This window comes from Branchiostoma belcheri, unplaced genomic scaffold (assembly GCF_001625305.1).
Source record: "Branchiostoma belcheri isolate BF01 breed outbred unplaced genomic scaffold, Haploidv18h27 scaffold31, whole genome shotgun sequence".
Lineage (NCBI taxonomy): Eukaryota > Metazoa > Chordata > Leptocardii > Amphioxiformes > Branchiostomatidae > Branchiostoma > Branchiostoma belcheri.
Window position 1 is genome coordinate 2,594,353 of NW_017803921.1, and position 21,894 is coordinate 2,616,246.

General features: G+C 39.2%; 2 protein-coding genes across 2 annotated transcripts in view; one reads left to right on the top strand and one right to left on the bottom strand.

Annotated features, from left to right (window-relative positions):
* The window catches only part of LOC109474536 (receptor-type tyrosine-protein phosphatase N2-like), a 63,203-nt gene extending 48,518 nt beyond the window's left edge, over nucleotides 1-14,685 (top strand). Inside the window, 11 exon segments of the mRNA XM_019774858.1 lie at nucleotides 1,120-1,174; nucleotides 2,870-3,017; nucleotides 8,147-8,220; nucleotides 8,407-8,484; nucleotides 8,886-9,005; nucleotides 9,375-9,413; nucleotides 9,416-9,543; nucleotides 10,972-11,025; nucleotides 11,171-11,235; nucleotides 11,520-11,593; nucleotides 12,041-14,685. Of these exon segments, the coding sequence (XP_019630417.1) occupies nucleotides 1,120-1,174; nucleotides 2,870-3,017; nucleotides 8,147-8,220; nucleotides 8,407-8,484; nucleotides 8,886-9,005; nucleotides 9,375-9,413; nucleotides 9,416-9,543; nucleotides 10,972-11,025; nucleotides 11,171-11,235; nucleotides 11,520-11,593; nucleotides 12,041-12,112 (907 nt within the window). The 3' untranslated portion in view covers nucleotides 12,113-14,685.
* Nucleotides 14,686-16,242: 1,557 nt separating this feature from the next.
* LOC109474577 lies at nucleotides 16,243-20,093 on the bottom strand. The gene is made up of 6 exons (XM_019774909.1): nucleotides 19,998-20,093; nucleotides 19,296-19,439; nucleotides 18,517-18,762; nucleotides 18,266-18,383; nucleotides 17,022-17,802; nucleotides 16,243-16,877 (listed from the first exon to the last, which is right to left on the bottom strand). Exons 2-6 carry the CDS (start codon nucleotides 19,401-19,403, stop codon nucleotides 16,730-16,732), a joined length of 1,401 nt encoding a protein of 466 aa, XP_019630468.1. The 5' UTR covers nucleotides 19,404-19,439; nucleotides 19,998-20,093; the 3' UTR covers nucleotides 16,243-16,729.
* Nucleotides 20,094-21,894: the final 1,801 nt, after the last annotated feature.

A 21,894-nucleotide genomic window follows, 5' to 3' on the forward strand; every position in this document is an offset into this window, starting at 1 on the left:
AAATACCCACATGTAACCTGCAATTTCTAGCTACAGAAGGAATTGTTGCCTTTTTTTAAATGGTAAAAGCCATTATCTATATAATAATTGTATTTAACTAGGGAAAGTTTGTCAAAGTTACAGGTAGAATTTTTTTAACAACTTGCAATTATGTACATTGTAGCAAAGATAAAAGTATTCCAAGCAATCATAATGTACATGTAGATATTATTTTTTAGACTGCCATACTAAGATCATAGAATATTAATGTAGTGTGCCTATAGGACATTGCTACAAAGTGAAATGATTAATCTTTTAACACACTAAATTATCAGAGGCTCAATATCAATAAAGAGGTGTAGATTTGCCAATATCATGTCAATGAAATACTGAAAATGGCATTGATATTGTACACTCTCACCTTTTACTGTTACGTTCAAAATGTACTAGCCATAGGGACGTAGAATTTGACACATTTATGCCTACTTCATCTATAATTCAACTGCTAAGTTCCACCTGTAAAAATCTTACTCAAATGTCATGCACCGGTGCCTGTCATCAACAATTTTCCCTTAATCAGTCACGTCCAGAATTGCCAATATTTTACGTACTACCCCGGAGTGTACTTGTACACGACATGCCGTCTTTGTGACGTACAGTTCCATTTCCACGGAGTAATCACGAAATTATCTTTTAACAGGTTCATTTTTTGCAGCTGGTGATGCTAATTGTATGTAGTGTGACTGTGTGTTGCATATATAATGATCTATTAGGCCACAACAGTTGACTTTCTTGGTTCTTGGCTTTTTGAGAAACATATGAAGCGACAGGGCCCAAAAAACAGGCCTAGGCATCCCACATGTATGATAGCCCTAAATGCTACGACAGGAACCCTGGAATCAAACAATGAATTTAAACCTTTTAATCAAACCCAATAGATGGAACAACTGTATAACTAGGATGACAAGGATTTTCTTTCTTTTAACTGTTGGGGCCAAAATAGCAACATTTTGGAGTTGATTCAGAACCAGATATTTTTTCTTCAAATTAGGAAAAAAATGAAGTAGGGGAATTCAAGAACCAATTGATCAATTTGTGTCACCTTATCCTTAACAGGATTGCTTTTATTTGTTGTTACAGGAGTGAAGAGCCAGTCTCCTCCAATATGGACATCTCCACTGGACACATTGTCTTGGTAAGAATCTTATGTATTCATCTTTGTATCACTCATTAGCTGTTATTGTCATTGCTTTTCCATTCAATTCACTCCCTGACAAGTATGTTTACTGCAATAATCTACTACTAAAATGTTGGTACCAGCGGTAAAAATACATGGCTGTTGGTGTTGGCAAAAAAACAATTCTTTCTCTAGATTTTGTAAGTTTTTGCTTGACTACAACAGCCATTGTACCATACAACAGCTGTCCCTTTCCAAGGTGCTGAAACTATCACTGTTAGTTTCATTGGCATCATCAGCATCATCGGCATTGGTTGGCTGCAGAGCAGTTGATCATAAGTCTATTTAAGGACTGAAAATCTGTTATTTTAGCTTACTATTTATTCCATCAAGTTAACAATCATAAAGAGATAAAGATGTTGTAAGTAAAGACTGAGGGAGATATGTATTATTTTGTCATACTTTGAAAGGTAGCACTACTCTAGATCTGGCAAATACTGCCTGAAACCAGAATATATCAGCCAACGTGACTCTACTATAAACCAGCCCTAGAATTACCTCGGACACTGATCCAAAATCAATTACACTGATTGCTACTGTAGAAATTGAATTATGACCCATTGAGAAGACTTAGTGAGGTTTTGAATTCCTCTTTCTATCCGAGTCCAATTTTTGATCTATGGTTATGTTGCCATTTTCTTACTACCCAAGGCAGTTAACCTGAGAAATCTCTTTGCTATGCTGAAAGGATGGTTCTGGTGTTACTAAAGGATTCAAGATACTGTCAAGCTTGAAACGCTGTCTTGCAGTGATTTTATTTTCATGGTGTTCACAGTGACCTCTCAAATATAAATTCATGAATCAGATAATATGCCTTTTCCAATATGTAACAGAAACTATACTACAGAATTGTTAAAACTATGAATGTTAGGCCACACCAATGTAATTAATTGGTTCTCGGATTGGCCCGCTTTATTTTTATGTCTCATTTGCAGAAAATTTTTTTCATTTTGCCCTGTTGCTTTATATTTTTTCTGAAGAAAATCAGAAAGGAACCAAGAAATCAAATTAATGTGGCCTTATATATAGCACTCTGTGAAAACCTCATTTTCTCATTCTATTGTGGAATTAAGTCTCCAATTTGCAATATTCCCAGCATAGAAGATTCAGAAGAGAGTTCAGATAATGGCAGGCATTTATACTGTTTCATCTAACAAAATGTCTTTTAGAGCCTTATCTAGAAGTATGGTCAAGTAGAGTGACAAGTGGGATTATTCTTTTTTATGTGGTGCCATGTTGTCTGCCCCCTCAGACCTCTTATGCAAAATCTTTGCCTGAAGCTTGAAATTGTGACAATAATACTCATAGAAAATCATTGTGCAGTCTAACGAGTAGATATGTCATGACATTGTATCTTTATGATCAGTCTTAGAGCTTGGTCCTTAAATCCAGTGGGCAAAAATTGTGTGTTACATCCATGATATTTCATTACTGGTATGTGGGGGAGACTAACATACAGTATTTATAAAAGGCATCCAATGCAATTTGCAGGCTCCAATTTGAGAGTAGATATTCAGGATAGGGAAGTATAATATTTATATTGACATTTACTGTCATTTTTTGCCGCCCTGAAATTACATCGGATGCCTTAACACCTCAGACCCAAAAGTATCATCCCAGTCAGTCTTCAGTGTTGTTTAATGTCTTCCTCAGGCCTACATGGAGGATCACCTGAAGAATAAGGACCGACTGGAGAAGGAATGGCAGCAGCTGCAGAACTATGAACCAGACATCCACAGTACTGTCATCGGGGTGTCCGGGGGAAACGCTGCCAAGAACAGGGTCTCTGACGCTGTACCATGTAAGTAAACTCTTTCTTCTCCAACCTTATTTTACTGATGTCCAATTAATTACCAACTACAATGTGCAATGTGCTATGTCTCTGCAACCAGCTCAGGAAAGAACCAGAAATATGACCCTGTGTCAAGTACATGTTTTCTGTACCGGAGTTGTCAGCCCAGGAAGAAACTCATTTTTCCCTAGAACTATATAATATCCACCTTAAACAAATCCACACAAAGGCCACCATGTCAACCCTCCTCACTCAGGTGTAGGAACTGTCACGATCATCATACTCCGAAAATCTGTATCTGTATATCTGTACATGAATCTGTATCTGTGCATGAATATGTATCTGTACATGAATCTGTATCTGATTGCAAATAAAGATATTGAGTGATTGCCAACATTTGCAGTTAGATCAATGTGCAAAGGTTAGATGTAACATGTCCTTTTGTGTATATTACCAGCTGCCTCAAAAGGCACAACGTTGCTAGGGATTGGAACCCAGAACCTGTAGATTCCACACTAATAACCAGAAGAGCACAAGACATTTCAAACATATAGTAGACAGAAAAGACAAATATAGGCATGCTGTTACAGCTTCACAGTGATATGAACATCTGAGCTGTTAAGACGGCCAGATTTAGCTCCATTCCAAGAAAGACATTGCTCTCTTTAGGAGGGGCAAACTAGGAAACCCCAGTGCCTAAGCAGTAAGTCTGTGTAAGCCCTTTGGGTACTTGCTAGGAGATGGGTTAAAGGCATCCAATGCAATTTCAGGGTGGCAATGAAAAAGACTTATTTTCTGTTCATTTTTTTAAAAGGTAAACCTGTTCTATATGCCATAACCTGCTGATATCTGTGAGATGAAATGCCATGGCACTGACAGAAAATGGTTGCTCATTTTGTATCATAGGTTGGTTCTAGCCACATGCATTTATAGGCAATACGCCCAAGAAAAGAGAGAGATGCCTCACGTAGATTGTTTTTTGGCTTTGCCAAATGCCTCTAGTGTGAAATGATGACAAAAAATGTGCAAACAAATGGTAGTAAATGTCAATATCAGACAGATTTCCTCATCATTTTTGTTTTGCTGCCCTGAGATGGCATTTCCTTTAAAGCAGCCCGTGTGGTAAATCCCTCCAGATGTGACACCGGGACCATGAAGGTTAGGACCTCCTCAAACAGCCCCTGGCACAGGCAGATACTCTTCAAACCCAACGTACCGGAGCATTTCTTGGAATAGACCTGCAGACAAAGTTTATTTCAACCCAAGCTGTGATCTTCTTAGGCCACACCAATTCATTTAATTGGTTCCTGGATTCGCTCTCTTCACTTTTTTCTGTATTATTTGCCAAAGAAAATAACTTTGGGTTTTCAGTCAAATTCAAAATGCTCATATTTTGGCCCAACAGTTGAAGAAAGACCTTTTCTTCCTAGTTACAGTTTTTCCATAAAAATGCAGTGGTTTAAAAGTCATTGTCACCATATCACATGGGGTTTTAATGGTTATCACACGGGCTTCCAAATGTTCAATAGAGTAATTTCAAAAATGTTCTGCGTGTGCCACTTTCAAAAATTTGAAAACTGGATTCAGAATAATATGGATTCGTAATTTTTCTGTTTATCGGCACCAAATTTTAGCATATTTTGCATTGAAATGCATGTTTTCTCAGGTGGGAATGACATGAATGGTGTATTAATTCTGCACCACCCTTGGGCTCAGCCGTCCCATGGTATAGTACTCTAATATTATGTACATAGGACTGTAGTTGTATTTGCTTCAAATAGAACAATGTGGCTCCAGACTGTCTGTAGCCTTGCTTGGAAAGACGTCATCTGACCCAAGCACTGCTAAATTCATCTCCAGAGACCAGCTTTAAAGTGCCCCCAGTATTAAAATTGTTTGATTGATGAATTCATATGTATTGATTACCCAGCTGATCACCCTTGTCCGTCATGTTTGGACTCTGTGACGTTACAAGGCTGTCATTGTGTCATGCCAAAATTCACCACACCCAGCAAGTAGACAGAGGCATTTCAGAGGGATTTTCTTTAAATCTCAACGTTCTTTAGATAGATTTTTTTCCATTAATGGTAGAAAACAGTAAAAATGATACAATATGAATAATTTTATCTAGTATTTGACATGTTTAGTCAATGACATTTAAGTTCATTTTGACAATATAATTATAGTGTATGATTACAATATTTTCTATCATACCCGGGCCTTAAAACATTTTTTTGTTTAGGGACACCAATTTTAGTTTCACCTTTTCCACCTTTTTAGTACATTTTGCATTAAGATTCTTTCTTGGGTATGACATACTGTAAATAAAATAAATCACAGGGTATTCCTTCTGTGGTCGGGCTGGTACCTCAGGTGATGTGGAATACACTGTGTTGTATTCTATTTGCATGCTATGCACACCTGCATTTCACTATGACTTGTTGCAGTAACTGTAGCAAAAAATCCTCTATGTAGTGCCTTAGACTGATATTCTGCAAGTTTTCACCCACACAGAAAGGCTACCTATGGGACTGGCTTATAAAGATTTCTGCCCGCTTTAGCCTGAGATCTTTGTAGAAGAAAACTACCATTATTTCAGCGTCAAGCCTGATAGTTTTCCTTACATCAACAGGAAAAGATGACATGTCGCTGACAGAAATCCATATCAGTGCGGAACACCTTGTCAGCTTCCACTAACTTTGGAATACTTCAAACATGCAGGCTTGAAATATTGGCTGACCTGAGGGCCTCGCGTAGGCAGCCTTCTATGCCTCACTGGCAAATCTAATCTAGAACAGAAATTTTTCTGTCGCAGGCAACCAATTATAAAGTGTTGCTAAATCCATGCATGACTTGCGGTGCCTTAATTGTAAGGTTTGCCGCATCTTTTCAGGATAAAAGCAATCATTTTAAAGTGTAACTCGCATAAAATGTGTTCCTAAGTTCCCAACTTGAAATCTTTTTTGAGGGCTCAGGCAAGGAACTACAAAGGAAGTAAAATCAAGAATAAGAGGAAATTTTAGAAGACTTAGTATTTTCTGCAAGCTAAAACAGTACATATACATGTAAGGGTAGAGAAAATATACTAGCTTGGACCTATTCTATATTCTATGCACCTGTAAATGTTACTAGAGTTCAGATAATTTATCACCTTAATAGCGAGTGTGACGCATCATGTTTTAGGCCATTTACAGGGGCATTTACAGGTGGAATGCATCAAAGGGAAAATTCATGCCGTTGTTTGCACCACAGAGGCTAGTTAAAAGACTGCTGTATTGAAAAGAGTTGTCAGGCCAACCCATCACCCATGTGTGTCAGGGAAAGCCACAACCTCGCCATGTTTCACAGGCAATTACTCCACCACACTCTGGCCACAACACGATCTAATGGTTGGAGAAGTGCTGTATAATTTTGCAGTGGAAAAGTCACTGAAACAACCATGTTGAGAATAAATCCAGTGAAAACATTCAAGATTCAAGATCAGTAAAGCTGGTACTGGTAGGAAATTGAGAAGAAACAGCTACATTCAACTTAAACCAGGAGAATAAATTTGGTGAAAACATGTCAAGATTAACAGTATTCTAGAGATCAATTAAGCCAGTAGTACTGGTAGAAAACGAGAATAAACAGCCACATTCAACAGATACAAAGATATTACTTCATGTAGTCTAGTTTTATGAGATATCTGTAATATCAAGCTGCTAAAGTTGGGACAAACAAAAGACTCCACAAAATGAAATCAATTTTAGTCCCTTGAAAACAAGACTGAAAGATGAAATAAAATATCCACTGCTGTCTACACCCATACTAAATTTCAGGTTATTTAGCTTTAATACGTATGGGACAATACAGGTAATCACACATAGTGAAACAAGGATGACATCACATCAGATTCTATACTTTTCAAATGGTTGTGTTGGATACGATATCGTCTCCAATGGGAAAAATTCTAAAGAAACATTATTGACAAAACATCCAACAAAAACTGCAGAAAATCCTAGTTTCATGCAGGAGCAGTATGTTCTGACAATTGCTTTTTATCCCAACATGTACATGTAATGTATAATGAGAGGCTGTGTTTGGTTCTTGATAAATTGTGCATGTCTGATTGCAATGTTCACCCAAGGAAGATGTGTACGGTGTAATCAACTGTACAATTTACCCGAGGTTGATGCAGTCTGAGCGAGGTACTAAAGACTGGCCTTGATCTTAACATGGTACGCCCAGCTGCACAATTACCCATGAAACGTCCCGTTTAATCACCTCTGGCACACACTCTCGCTACCAGCACTTTGTCGGTAATTTGTGGGAATATTGGGACAGATTAAAAACGTGATCGGATTTTTATATCACACACTTTATGGACTGCGGAAAAAAATTTTGGAAGTCTATTTAATATGTGGATTTCATATCTTTACTTTAAAAGGAAGGCATGAAGTGAAAAATTGGCCCAAGTACAATAACTATGATTATTACTAATAATTATACTGTTTAATACTGTTTAATAATATGAGTAGCTTTAAGTTGCTGAATGTTTAGGTTTTTGTGATTTGTAAGTAATTCAGCATGAGTTAAGTAGAAAACAAGAATTCAGAGATCTCAGACCTCCATGAAATATTCAGATCTTTTGTGATGGTGACTGTATCCTCTTCTCATTCACCATGGTGTCTTTATCGTGCATAGGACACAACACCAGCTGTCAAGGAGGTCATGTATCTAAAAAAAAACTGTAAAAACAGCAAGTGCTACCAGATGTAGACATGATTAATGACTTTCTTCCTCTGGGCAAGACTGAAACCAACCGTTAGATCCATTACAACTTGACCTATTGGTCATGTAGAAACAGACATATGCACAGACACACGCAGACATAATGATAAAAAACACTGTCAAACTTGTCTAAGACAACCCACTCAGGACTGGGAAAATGTCCCCTGAGTGGTTCATTTAATACTCTACAAGAATTGATATATAAATTCTTTAAAAAAATGGATCTTTGATCATATGTTACTTTCTGAACTTTTTGTGTTCTTGTTGTGAGGTTGTATGCCATAATGGCAATGTACCTTTTAAAGAATTTGCCTTGATAGATCTTGTAGTCTGATGTGAATAAAATGTTGTTGTTGTTTGTTTCACAGATGACCACTCCCGTGTGGTGTTGAATGACAGTTTGAACATCGGAACTGCTGACTACATCAACGCCAGTACAATTGTAAGTTCACACCTTTCCAAATTTCTACTATCCCTTTTTTGCTAAGCAGCAACTTTAAGTAAACCATTTAAGTAAAAATAATAGTAGTAGTTGTAAGACTCGACTATGGGAAAGTTAATGTGCCTTATGCCTAGCAAATGGTAGTAATACCTGCAATAACTAACCCAGAGTTTATAACTTTGACAGACGGACCATGATCCACGGAACCATGCATACATCGCAACCCAAGGACCACTGGAGACAACTGTCTGTGATTTTTGGCAGGTGTGTTATCCTGTTTTTGATCCTCAGTTTCAGCAGAATTAGCTTTGCTTTCAAAGAAATCTTCATTAGCATAATAGAGTGATGAGTGAAGGTGGCAAAAAAATGAATTAGAGACAGGAATGCCCTTTTAAACCCTCCAGCTGTATGTCCTATCTGAGAGGAAGTCCCTAACCAAAGCGATGTTCGCTGTCACTTCTGTACCGCAAACTTATATTAATAGTTCTGAGAACATGTCCTATTTTGTTCTTAGAACATGACACTTTTGCTCAGATCGGAAACTTGTGGACATTAAGTGCCTTTCCCAAGGACACAACAATTGGACCTGCCAGGGATTCCAACCCCAAACCTTTGGAACCCTAACCACAAATAGAAGTGTGAAATGTGTTGTTTGTTGTTAACAGATGGTGTGGGAGCAGGGCAGTGTGGTGATCGTGATGCTGTGCAGTCTACAGGAGGGAGGAAGTGAGCAGTGCTGTCAGTACTGGCCTGAGGAAGGCAACAGTCTCTACCACATATATGAGGTACGTACATTGTAATTATTGCAATGCACATTTAGAGTACTAAGTACTATTATAATAGTCTTTTTCTAAACATTGTTGTATTTAGCTATCCCAAGAATGCCGCCTGGCTACCTTATGAAGGCTTATCCTTACCATTAAGAAATAATTTCTCAACTTTCTTTTGTCTGCACCTGTCGGCACTGTAAACCATTCTTGGAAATTGTCCATTTTTCTGTTTGCTACCGTGAACTTTTAGAAGCCAGTCACTACACGGGCTGGAACACCCATTTTGAACATTATCAGGGCCCAGGTATGACATAAAGATCATTCAACAACACTTACAGTTAGGTTTATGAAATGGAAAGTAAAAGACAGGCTGTTGATTGACAGGTGCACCTTGTGTCGGAGCATATCTGGTGTGAGGGACTTCCCTGGTGCGCAGCTTCTACCTGAAGAACATCCAGACTGGAGAGACTCGCACCGTCACCCAGTTTCACTTCCTGTCCTGGCCGCAAGGGGGCATCCCTGCAACCCCCAAGGCACTGCTGGAGTTCAGAAGGTACGGGACTGGGTAGAGAGCAGATGCCACCATTGAAGGCTATAGTAAAATACTCAAAAACATGATTGCAAAATATGAGAGAACAATATCTAATGTTTCATAATTCCATAACACTGTCTTCCCTGCTTTGATAGAAGTATAATTCCAGATAATAAACAGGGGCATAATTCAAATAAGCAATTACAATGTAGTATGATTTTTCGGTGGCTGACTTGTAGGTTTGTGTTTCCTGATAGCTTTGATTGCATGGTCGGGTGGGAAGTGATTTTGGCAGTTGATTGATAGGGTGTGTCATGATCATATCTGAGTGTGAGCCAGTGGCTAGTGGGAGTAAATGGGCAGTATGTGGAGGAATTCAGGAAGTTGTGTAATACCCAAATACATGTACATCATATGCAATCCCCTCCAATGATACCGGTTAGGTTTGTCATAATTTTTCTTACCACATAAGTCGATGGCTTTTTTAAAAAATCTGTTCGTGGTTTGTGTGTTCTGATTATTTTCTATGAGTTTAGACTGATTAGAATGTTCCCTGAAACTGCTTGCTGCTTTTATTAATCACCTCTTTGCAGGTGGCTGCCATTTTTGTGACCTTGCAACTGTACTGTGACCTCTGGTTGCATAGTCTCAAAAGTGACATCCTTCTTGTAACCTCTCAACTCTCCCAGCCTAGCCTGTCCTCTATCAGTCAGTTTTGCTGCTCTTGACAATGTGATTTTAGCAACTTGAAGTTTTTTTACTCTTCTTTTACCTTATTTCACCTTGAAGATTTAGATTGATCTTACCACTTTTCCCTTGTATGCTCTAATTTATTAGTTAGTGCCCTGACATGTATTTGAATAATATTCTGTCAAGTTCATTACTGTTTCCATTATGCTTGAAGAAGTTCTGAAGAACATGATATGTTAATTTGTCAAATTATTGTTCAGGTAAAGGCACAGATCCGGACCTGTAGCCTCTGTATCTGGTACTTGTATCAGGTCTTATACCTGATGTTAATTTTAGATACGCAGCCCTATTTCAGATATTGACTGTAACATGGGCAGAATGTGGCCTACATCCTGTAGTTTGTGAGTTTTAAAGTGCCTATAGCAAAGTGAGAATCCGAAGCACTAGGTTGGAGGTTATCTGATGTGAATGAAGTACAGAGCTATAAAGGTCCATAGCAGATGGAATTGAATGTTACCATGATCATGATCATGTTAGGTATCACTGTAGTTTACCCTGGAGGAGATAAGATTAACCTTAAGTATTATGTATTATCAGCATGACTAGAGTTTACTACCATGTGCAGTTTATGTAGCATCAAACAATAATATACTTGGTAATGGTAATACTGATAGTGTGTTATCTAGATATCAGCTTGGTTGATCTCAACAACACTCAGTTCATTGCTACTGTAATGCAATTTGTTCATTGTTTCCACAGGAAAGTGAACAAGTGTTATCGAGGCAAGTCCTGCCCTATCGTGGTCCACTGCAGGTATGATTTTTTCTTTTGCTAGACCAAGTTTTCAAGTTTGCAAATTGAATATTGATGAGACAGTTCTAGGGATATCTAGGCATTTCAAATTATGTTTGCTTTTTGGAGAGTGGAAATTAAAACAAACATTTTTCTCCATGTGCAGTGATGGTTGTGGCCGTACGGGAACCTACTGCCTGGTGGACATGGTCCTCAACAGGATGACTAAGGGTGAGTGTGCCTGCAGCGCCACCTAGTGTTTTCTGCTCACTCTGCAGTAGAATGTCACCACTGGTTCTGAGACTTTTCTGTAGGACTGTTCCCTATATACATACTGTATGTGAAGGAAAATTCACTGACAACAATGCCTCCTAGTGTTTGTAGTATAACTGCAGTTGGCTGTGCATTCTTGTAAATTTTGCAAGAAATTTGATTCAAGAAATTCCACGCACTGAATTCTATATTTGTTTCCTTCATTTTTGTCTTTTCTAACAATTTTTTTTTTAAATTCCTAGGTGCCAAGGAGATTGACATTGCGGCCACACTGGAACATATACGTGATCAGAGACCGAACATGGTGAAGAGTAAGGTATGTTTGTCACTGCCTCATCATAACAACATAACTTTGTATCCAACTCCCCTTTAAAGATGCAATGTCTTTTGAAGTAGTAATATGGAGTTAAGTTTTCCATTATAATAATTGTAATTATCATCATTAATTGGTTCGCAAAGCCCAGGTGTTATTTTCTTAATGTAACCAATTTAAGTGGGCTCGTGTGTAAAGATCCCACCACACTTAATGAAAAGAGCAGGGGTCCTTCCCAGTGTGCGTGGTTCAAACCTTACAATCTAGTCTCAGGTTTGACATTTGAAAGAGTTGATAGTCACCTGTTATGCCAATTTTTCCACAAATGTGATAAATCTTCATAAATAAGTATTGAATGAAATCTCAAGTTTGACATTTGGAAGAGGTGATAGTCACCTGCTGTGTCAGTCCTCCCACAAATGTGGTAAATGTTTGTTTTCCATCCCACAGGACCAGTTTGAGTTTGCGCTGACAGCAGTAGCCGAAGAGGTGAACGCCATCTTGAAAGCCCTACCGCAGTAGCGCTAACAAACAGATCTATGGACGCCGATTCACGCACTACCAGGAGAAACTTTCCCTGACTTACCTACCAGTCGCGTAGGTAAACTACAGAAAGAAAGCTTCAACATGAAGCAAAGATACAAACCTACATGTAGCTGTCAGTCAGAAATAGGAGCTGTGTACGGATCAGTGTATAAATGTCTTCTTGGTGCTAGGACTTTCCAAGATTCTCTGCTTTAGTGATCATGTTCATTGTCTTTAAGCCAAAGAGAGGTGTGGAAAAACATAAGACACTCTTACAACAATCCAACTTAACCCCTTGATTCCTATATTAATTTGAAAATAATGAAATTGCCTGTCAGTGAGATATGAATGGTTAAGAGGTCAAGATATCCACACTATGTTGAAAAGGCTGGAAAAACAAACTTTGTTTTTTCAGCTTCCCAACTGACCCTTAGCTAGTCAAACCTGCAGAAGAGTATCATTTTTTGAAGAGTCGACACTCGACAGCTTTCTGTTGAGTGAGTCGGGTAAAATGTTTGTCCCCTGCCCAGACTAAAGCAAATGGAAGGTTGGGAGACAGCCCTGGTCCTAATGCATTTCAGTTTCACAATCATTTTTGTGAACCTCATTTGTTAGGTCTGAAATCCTCACCGCTATGGCTTAACCTATACAGTCAGACTTTGTTTTTTCAGGACTAAAATCGGAAACACAATTTTCTTTCCTAGGACTACATAAGAGCCCAGCACAAATTGAAATAGTGTAAAAGAAATCAATGGATTGACAAGTTGAGAATTCTGGAAGGTCCTAGTGCCGTTTGTGGTGTAAAATGTGGCAGGGTTCTGAGGAACACATCAGATAAACCAGAACGTAGGTTAGTAACAGGAGATAAGAGAACTCCTGGTTGTGGGAAAAAAAACTTCAGAGAACTAAAGACTGGAAAGCTGTGATTTGTAGTAGACTGAGGAGTTAGAACACATGCCTTGCCTTCAGAGCTCAGGCATATAATAGATAGTGTGTGGTGTATAGAGGATTCTGTGGTCATGGGATGGTTTTTGTTGTTCGCTGTGTCAACGTGTCAAAGTCAGGACTTGCAATGCTTGTGTCTGTGATAGTCACTGCACTATTATCTTTCTCATGTGACTTTCTCCACAGACCCAATACAGTGTCTTCTCTACAAGAGAAAGTTACTGCGAGACTATAAATTTAATACCTGCACTAAAACACCCCTGCACACTTCCACACATGGTACATTCCATGCCACAATCTACTCAGTTTCAAACTGATTTCTTAGATGGTCCTTATTCAAATTCTGACAAACAACATGAAGTGTTGTCTGAAAGATGCCAGGAACTTTTGACATGATCCCCACTTTCATAGCATTCCATTATGCACACAGCTTTTGCGTTAGAACACCTGACAGGCACCTGGCACAATATTTTGAAACAGAAATATCGAAGATGCGGGAAGTTGAAAAGGAGAAACAAAAGAAAGCTATTTTTGTACATAGCCATGTAAGAAAAGGTTCTAACATGCTGCATGCAACAATCAAGTCCAATTTAACTCAAAAGCTAAACTAAGATACAAGCAGGGTTCTCGCAAAGTAAACATTATATGGAACAAAATATGAAAAGATTTATTCCATAGAAATCATACATAATATTGTGCATTTTGAAACTGGCATATCTGTGGTTATTATAGGGACTTTTTGACCAATCAAAATAAGTTGAAAAGATACTGGGTAAAATTTAAATTTGATTGGCCAATTGAGTTGTCCTAGCTAACCAATAAGACATGAGATTTTATGATATACTAAATGTTTCATATCATCTTAGAGCTGATTGGTGCACATCAGACTCAACAGATAATCTTTAAGTCAGACTCTGATGCTTACTCCTGTATCTATGTACCATGACAGTGTCTGTGCAGTAAGGTATATTATACAACACAGAGTGACCAACTTTTTGTGATTGAATGTAATATATGACTATAACATGATTGTGGTATATATATTTTGTGTAGTTGTAAGTGTACCTAGTAAAATGTGCATATCATCATGACCAAAAATGCAGTGGAAAATGTATCAATATCAAGTATTTTATCCCAGATATTCTATGATTTTAGACTGTGTACGTACATAAGAGATATAATTTTACTTGTTACAAAGAGGTATTGTAAGTGTTATTGATGGTGAGGGATCAGTTTTGTTGAAAGACAAGGTTTAAGTGTTGACTGCAAACAACCATGAGATATAATGGACACAGTTAGCACATCTAAGCAGTTATACTACAATGCAATCAACAAAAACATATGAGAAACCATGGAGTAAACAAAAGAATTTTAAAGAATTTTAAGACGAGAATTGGAAATGATGTATCAGTGTACATTCCTATATTCATCCATTCCCATGATGCAACATGATTGCCAAATATGGTTCTATCGTTCTAATCCCATAATGCAAATATGGTTGCCAAATATGGACATGGCAAGATCATGTGACTGCGGGGAATTGAATGTTCACTAGATTTGGTGGATTGACAGTTGCTTTAACATGAGCGAAATGGACATTTTCAATGAGAGAATTCAGTATCATATAAGGCCACACCAATTTAATTTGTTGGTTCTCGGATTCGCCTCTTCATTTTTTCCTGATTTGCAAAAAAAAAAAAAAAATTTCAAGAATCAACTGCAAAATGCTCATATTTTGCCCTGAACAGCTGAAAACAGTCCTTTTCTTCCTAGTTGTTACAGTTATTCCATCTTTCAATGCAGTGGTATCATTAGAAGTTCAAAATTCATTGTTTAAATTTTGAACCAGCCTTTTGTGTTGACTTCATACCTCCTATCGTAGCATTTGGGGCTATAATAGGATGCCTAGATCTGTTTTTATTTTTTTTCGCCCTGTCGCTTCATATTTTTCCTGAAAAAATCCGAGAACCAACAAATTAAATTGGTGTGGCCTAAGGACAATTAATTGTAACTGAGACTGTACAGTTCTTTCTTTAAATTGTTGCATTTTATTTCCTTAGGATTTTTAATTTTTCCCTCTTTTAACTCAGGCACAGATTTGCAACTGTGTTGTGGTATATTTTTTAATGACTAATACAAAGAAAAAAGTGCCCAGGGGGATGTCACTTATAAAATTCCAATACTCCATATTGTTTCTGCAGCCCTTGGGCTACCCAGAACCACTTTAGCAGGGGGCTAGTCCACCAGTAGTGGTGTGTTTTCGAAATAATGTGCACTTTTCATAGTGAAAACTCTACTCCCGAAAACCATTGCATTGATCCTAATGTCACAATCGAAGAGTTTTCAAGAGAAAAGTTTTTTTAACATTTCATTTTTTTTGGTCAATCTACAATAAAAGCACATGTTGCAAATTGGCACATGTTGCCTTACCTATTTTGATTAGGTATGATAGAAAATCAAATCGAGTGAAGTATCATTTTCAACAAAGTCTGACAAATGCTACATACAAATGAGTCTTTTTTGTCTTGAAACTTGGTGAAAAAGCGTGTATACAGTATCCGCCATGCTACAAAGCAGAAACAACATTTAAAAGATGAGTTCTTAAATGTGTTCGTTGCTATTGTGATATTGTGGTGATTAGCAGGGAAATAAAACTGTGAAAAAGTTTGCTGTTGTCACCATTTTTGTGCACTTTTAATATATAAGTTTTATTAAGCAAGTATATGTAGTTATAGTTATGACTCTCTATGCCATTAAGTATTGCTAAGTAAAACTGGCACCGCAGGTTGAGAAAAAATATTTTGTGATTCAGAAGCAACCATGCAATTCTATGAATTCAAAATTATGGTTTTTTGGGTAAGTCCCAATTTACTTAGTGTTGGATAGAATGTTTATCCCTTTTGGACATAATGTAGTACATGTATACCAGCACAGATGAACTTTCATGCTAATCGTAATATGTAGTTATAGTGACCCTCTAGGTCATTAAGTAAGTAAAAAACTGGCACCGCGGATTGAGAAAAAAGCCGCTATTCTGGGTTCCTGATAGTTACATACAGGCACTCAACCATGCACTCAACTGATGATAAATTAGAGGCAAAAAATCTCACAGTACCTTGAAGTTCGTCTTTTATTGTGCGTGTTTTTTTAATACTACAATATACATCTATATTGTCGTGTTATGTAATCATTTTAGATTGCTTTGGTTCAATACTTGACCATGGTATTATATAAAAACCTAATTGATATCAGCCCTACACCAAATGCACAAACTCCGCCAAATTGTTACATTACGAAAGAAAGACGATATTAAAACAGGTAAAAGGGAAGTTCGCTCGAATAATACCTACAAGTTCGTTTTTAAGGCTAATTAAGTCACGTTCCTGTGTCAAATTCTCCTCAAATTGTAATACTGCCGTCACTGGGCTACCGTTTCGAGCAAATGGAAACCTACTATAAAATCATAACAGCAAAAATCCACACAAAAATCTAATTATCAAGCTACAACGAAATAAGCTTATAAAATAAAAAGATAAACTACAATGCAATCGTTTTCGATGGAAAACGTCACCAACTGAAAAAAACTTCTTGTTCACAAGTCATAATGTCCACAAAAACAAACCACACTGAAAAATAAGTATGGCCTTACGAAAGGTAAAATCAACCTTTTCAAACAATGGAGTCTGGAAGAATGAAGTCAGGACCAGGGATGTCGTTCCCAGATTCTCGGCAGACGTGAGAGATGTACTCTCGTTCCCATTCTCCAATCCATGAGGGTGAGGTGCAGGGCGCCCATTTCTCGCCAGGTGCGCTTGATCTGTAGGACAAAATGCAAACAAGAAATCGGAGATTTCAGCCTTACAAACGGACGACAATTCATGTGCGCGCGGATGCCATTCATATAAGTAAATCAACATGGTCAAATGTATAATACACATTATAATACGTTGCTTTGTGGTACCTGTGACTTAAAAATGTTCCTGACTGGCTGTCTTCTGCGAAAGCCTTTTTCAGCCTCTTTCTCTCTTCTTTCATGTCCTCTGGATTCCACTCTATCTCAAGCTTCTTCATCAGAAGGTGCAGCGTCTCTTGTTTATCCCTCGCCAAGGCCGTGTAGTTGACCACGGCGTGGAAGAAGTGCTCTGGATACTTCCTCCGTACCTCCACAGCTCGCTGCATGCCGCTAAGCCATCGTGCTACCACGTAGTGGTAATAAGAGCCGTGATAACGAACTGTGGAGAATTTCGGATCGTCTCCCACAATTCTGAAGTCATGCGGAACCTCGGGAACCCACCTCCATAGACCAAAACGAACGAGAGACCTGAACGCCCTGTACACGGCCTGATTCCTGCACCAAAGCCGCGTCCAAGACTCATAGAACTCTACGCCGTTTCTGTATAGAAAGACAGTTTTGGCGGTGGGAAAGGCGCGGTACATGGCGTCGGCGGCTAGGAGTGGACCGGATTGTAACTTGTAGAAGATGACCGAGCGATGCCGGGGGTCTGATGTGACCAGGTTGTAGCTTAACAAGGAGACGACATTTTTCAGCAGCTCCACGGCCGTTGCGTCGTTCAGGAGAACTGCAGGGGCTTGCCCGGTGTGGTGGGAAGAGGGGTTCTCACCCTTGCGCCTTGATCGGCTGATTTCGAGGCAGATGGTGTCCAGCACCTCCGGTTCATTGCACGACTGTGCCACCGATGTGGCTTCAACTGCTCGGAGCAGAAGGGTAGAACCACATCGAGCTGTGGGCGAAAAAAGGTGTCCGTGTTACTTTTAAAGGTATCCGATGCAATTTCAGGACGGCAAAACTGGATTCTCAAAGTCGATTCTTTTAGCAAGTTGAATCAATCCTATCCCATTGCATGCTGTTTTCTTGAGCGTACTTCAACTTGCTACATTAAAAGAATCGACTTTGAGAATCCAGTTATGTGTGTGTGTGTGTGTGTGTGTGTTTGTGTGTGTGTTTGTGTGTATGTATGTATATTTCGAGGCAGATAGTATATATATATCCCGCATGATGACGCAAATGTACTACGGACTGTCAGTAAAATGTCCATTTCAGACAGATTTTCTCATCCAGAACATTTTGTTTTGTTTTGCCGCCCGGAAGTTGCATAGGATGCCTTTAACTCAAGAATTCAATTTTCAGCTACATTGACTGCCTCTAAACCTTATTTCACTTTTTCTGAAATGATATTCCCGTACCTGTCATGTACACGAAAACCTCCTGCACATGCGCAATCTTGTCAGCGATGCTGTCCACGGCAGCCTGCAGTTGCGAAAATGGTATGACCAGAACTTCGGCTGCGTTCCTCCTCTGGGCCTGTAAAATAGGGAGAAAAATAAAATGGAAAGGTAATATTTGCAAAGCGAATTCATAATGTTAATTACATAATGTTAAATATATGAGGTTATATTTTATTCCCCAGTAGTGTAATGTTGGATAAACCCAATACCTCGCGGAAAAAGGGGTGTTTTTTCATGTCTGTGCCGTCCACAGGTCGGATAAGCACCACTGCCTCTTGTTCCCAGTCTACGCCGTAGGTAGAAAACTCGTTCCCACGGTTGGTGAAGAACGCGGCTACGTCATGAACCGGTACGCTTTCTCCACTCGGCGTGAAATCTTCAAGTGAGTTGAGGGCGAGCTGAATTTTCTTCTTCTTAGGGACCACCTTTTGGGCGTAAGCACAATTTTGTTTTCCCTGCAAACGGCAAAAGAGATGGGAGAGTCTTTATTTTTGTAAAGTAGCGCTAGAAAAAATAGTTAGTAAGCAGAATTTTCATAGGTACCCATAGAATGTATTAGTGCTACAAGGAATGCATGAAGCTCCTGTCATACGTGCAATTCACGATCATTGCCCTAATTTGTTCCCGATCATGGCCAGCCGGCCAGGTTCGGCTGACGTTCGGGAGCACTCTGACCAGATTTAGGTAACGTCTACCTTTCTATACGAATTGAAAGAATTGAATTAAATCTCAAATTTGACACTGCTGACGTATACTCTTCCCCTTCGGTTGGCTGTTGTTCGGCTGACTTAAAGCATGTTGTAAATATTTTGAAACATTTAGCTGGCGAGGCCGAATAGTAGCCGAATTCGCTGAACACGGTACGAGTACCAGCTGACTTTGCGCCGACCTACTTGATACCCCTAATCATGGTTGCGGGGCGTTTGGCTAATTTTCGGGTGGCAAAATTAGCGAATGTGTGACAGAGACTTTGAGAGAAGAAGCAGACCTTTGGCCAGGATGGCTGGTGAGCAAACCGCCGGTAGACCAGGTAAGAGACGCCCGCTGCAAGAGCGCTTACTGCGGCTGCTGTCACCGGCGCGACGAGGGACTCCATTTTGGGAATATCAAATTGCGGAGTATATCGTTCTCTCTGTAGGGAAACAAGGCATGATTTTAACGTGATAGTGTGCGGTAAAAAAAGTGACGAACTGAGGGTATCGATGGTTCAGTCTTGAGTTCACATTTCTCATAATCTGCTGCAAAATGGCATTAACTACGAAGATGGCTAAAAAGTAAGAAGTGGTGCATTTTTTTGGTGAAAATTGATTTCCCTTTGAAAAATTGTCTGCTGTCAACAACCACATTAAGACAGTCCCGTCCAGTTTTACACAATAAACAACTTCAGGCTGTGTAAAGAAGTGAAACAACAAAACTTAAGTTGTACCTTGTAACTACATTTGAACATATACAGCAGCGGTGACAAAAGGGGGAAAAGATACTAGTAGTAAGTAGGTGAAATAACATCGTTGTGAAAAATAGTTCAGTACTAGTAAACTGTGGCGACAACGCCCCATTTTCTGACTACATGTATCGTCCAAAACCACTTTTCAGATGTGTGAAGAGTTATGACTATGAGTTACTTGTACTTGTATGGTTGTGTTTTAAAAATGATAGGTTAGAGCATGAAATCATTAATGAAATGACCTACCTCAAACAGGTTGTAGAGCCAACGCGGTCCGACACAGCCTTCTCAGTACTGCAGCAGCGTGGACAGGGAATTCGAAACTTGTTATTCCGGTTAGGCCATGTTGATTTGATTATATGGATGACATCCGCGCGCGCATCAATTTTCGGCCGTTTCCAAAAAAAAAAAAACATGCTGTAAATCGTACAAAACAGTTGCAAAATGAGCAAATATATACTGTAAGTTGCACAAAAAGTATTGGAAAACAATAACAATGTCGTAGAATGTCAAAACCAAACGAAAAAGAGGAAAATGTAAAGAAATGAATTTGAAGAGTAGATTATTCGCCATACCATACCCTGTGTCATTTGTTCAATCTTCATGACCACGTAGATTTCATAATGAAAGCAACTTTTTTTTTTCAAAACTTTTTTTTTATTCGCACGCTCGCATCGGTTTTGGGGTTCCCAGAGGATGTCATCCATATAATCAAATCAACATGGCCTTATGGTGGTATGGCCCATCGATGGAGGTCATGTAGCCGGCGGCTTCCCCGGCCTCACTCACTGTTGACACCAGTAGCAGCGCTGACGAGGACGGTTCACGACGAACTCAGCTGAATTCGGACAACCTCTATTGAAATCTAGACAAACTCTACTGAACTTCCGACAAATCTACTGAAATTCAGCAATGGATCGTCATCCATTCGCGATTCTACTAATTCGTGCGCCTTCCACTACGTCTTGACACTATGTACGGTGCCGGAAAAAGAAAGCACGCTCACCAAAGAAAATTAAGGTCGTCAACGCACAAGTCTGCGAAGGAGGCTAGCATAGTGCCATATAAAAGAGGGCTTTATAGAGAAACGAGCCGGCAAACTTGAGCCGATTTTCACATAAATATATTTTGTAGTGGATGCAACCCGAAACGTCTAACCGTTACCAAGACCCTACCCAATTACTTGATTAACCGTTATTTGAGATTTGGCGCATGTATTTTGTAGATTCTACCCTGAACCCAAACATTTGTGTATTTTTGTAACTTCCTTTTTTGTAACTTTCCCCTACTATACATGTTACAGCGTCGAACCTTCTCACTTTGGGGTCTTAACTATAGAATTCGAAATCCCCATAGAGCGAAAATTCTGCTCTATCTGCTACCTGAGACTAACGTAGTGCCACGTTTCTTAGGTGGAAGTATTCCACATTGAAGTTAGTACCCGCCCCAGGGCCTGTACCCGCCCATTCATGATCACTCCTTATTTGGTGGATTACGTCACGAAGGATTCAACCAATGGTTGTGCAGTGTAAAGAGGGTTACATGTAAGTAAGGCATTGTTCATATGAAATCGCGATGCGTGAAAACCGATTCAAAAACCACCTCTCGAAGTGGTTTGGGATCGAGACGCTTGGGATCGAGACGCTTTCAATGTGATTTGGAGCGTTCAGATGGGGCAACGTGAAACCGGCTTCGGGGGAAACCACGTGTAAAGCACCTTCTCTGACTTCATATGAACAGGGCCTAGGTCAAATAAAGCCCCGCCCCCTGGATAATTAATGTCTCCCACGCCGTGTTTGCAGATTGGTTTAAAGTCTGTACGTGACCAGACGATGTGTAACGAGACTTGTGTCACGTAGTCCTGTTGGTCTGTCTGCGCCCTCTACTCTTCAACCTTCCGACCTTCATGTCTGAGCGCTATAAAAACTGAGATATCTGAAAAGTAGGATCGACATTTGTACTTTTGATACATTTAAGGAAGGTGTGAGCGAAATAATTATTCGTTTTGTTTGTAAAGCCTCTGTAGGGTCCATGTCGTTCATTCGCAAACTGAGGGGATTCTTTGGGGTCCTACAAAATTCAGCTGCACTGATGACAGAAGTGTTCATGTGAGATGTGAGATTTGCTCTGTCACATCCTGTTT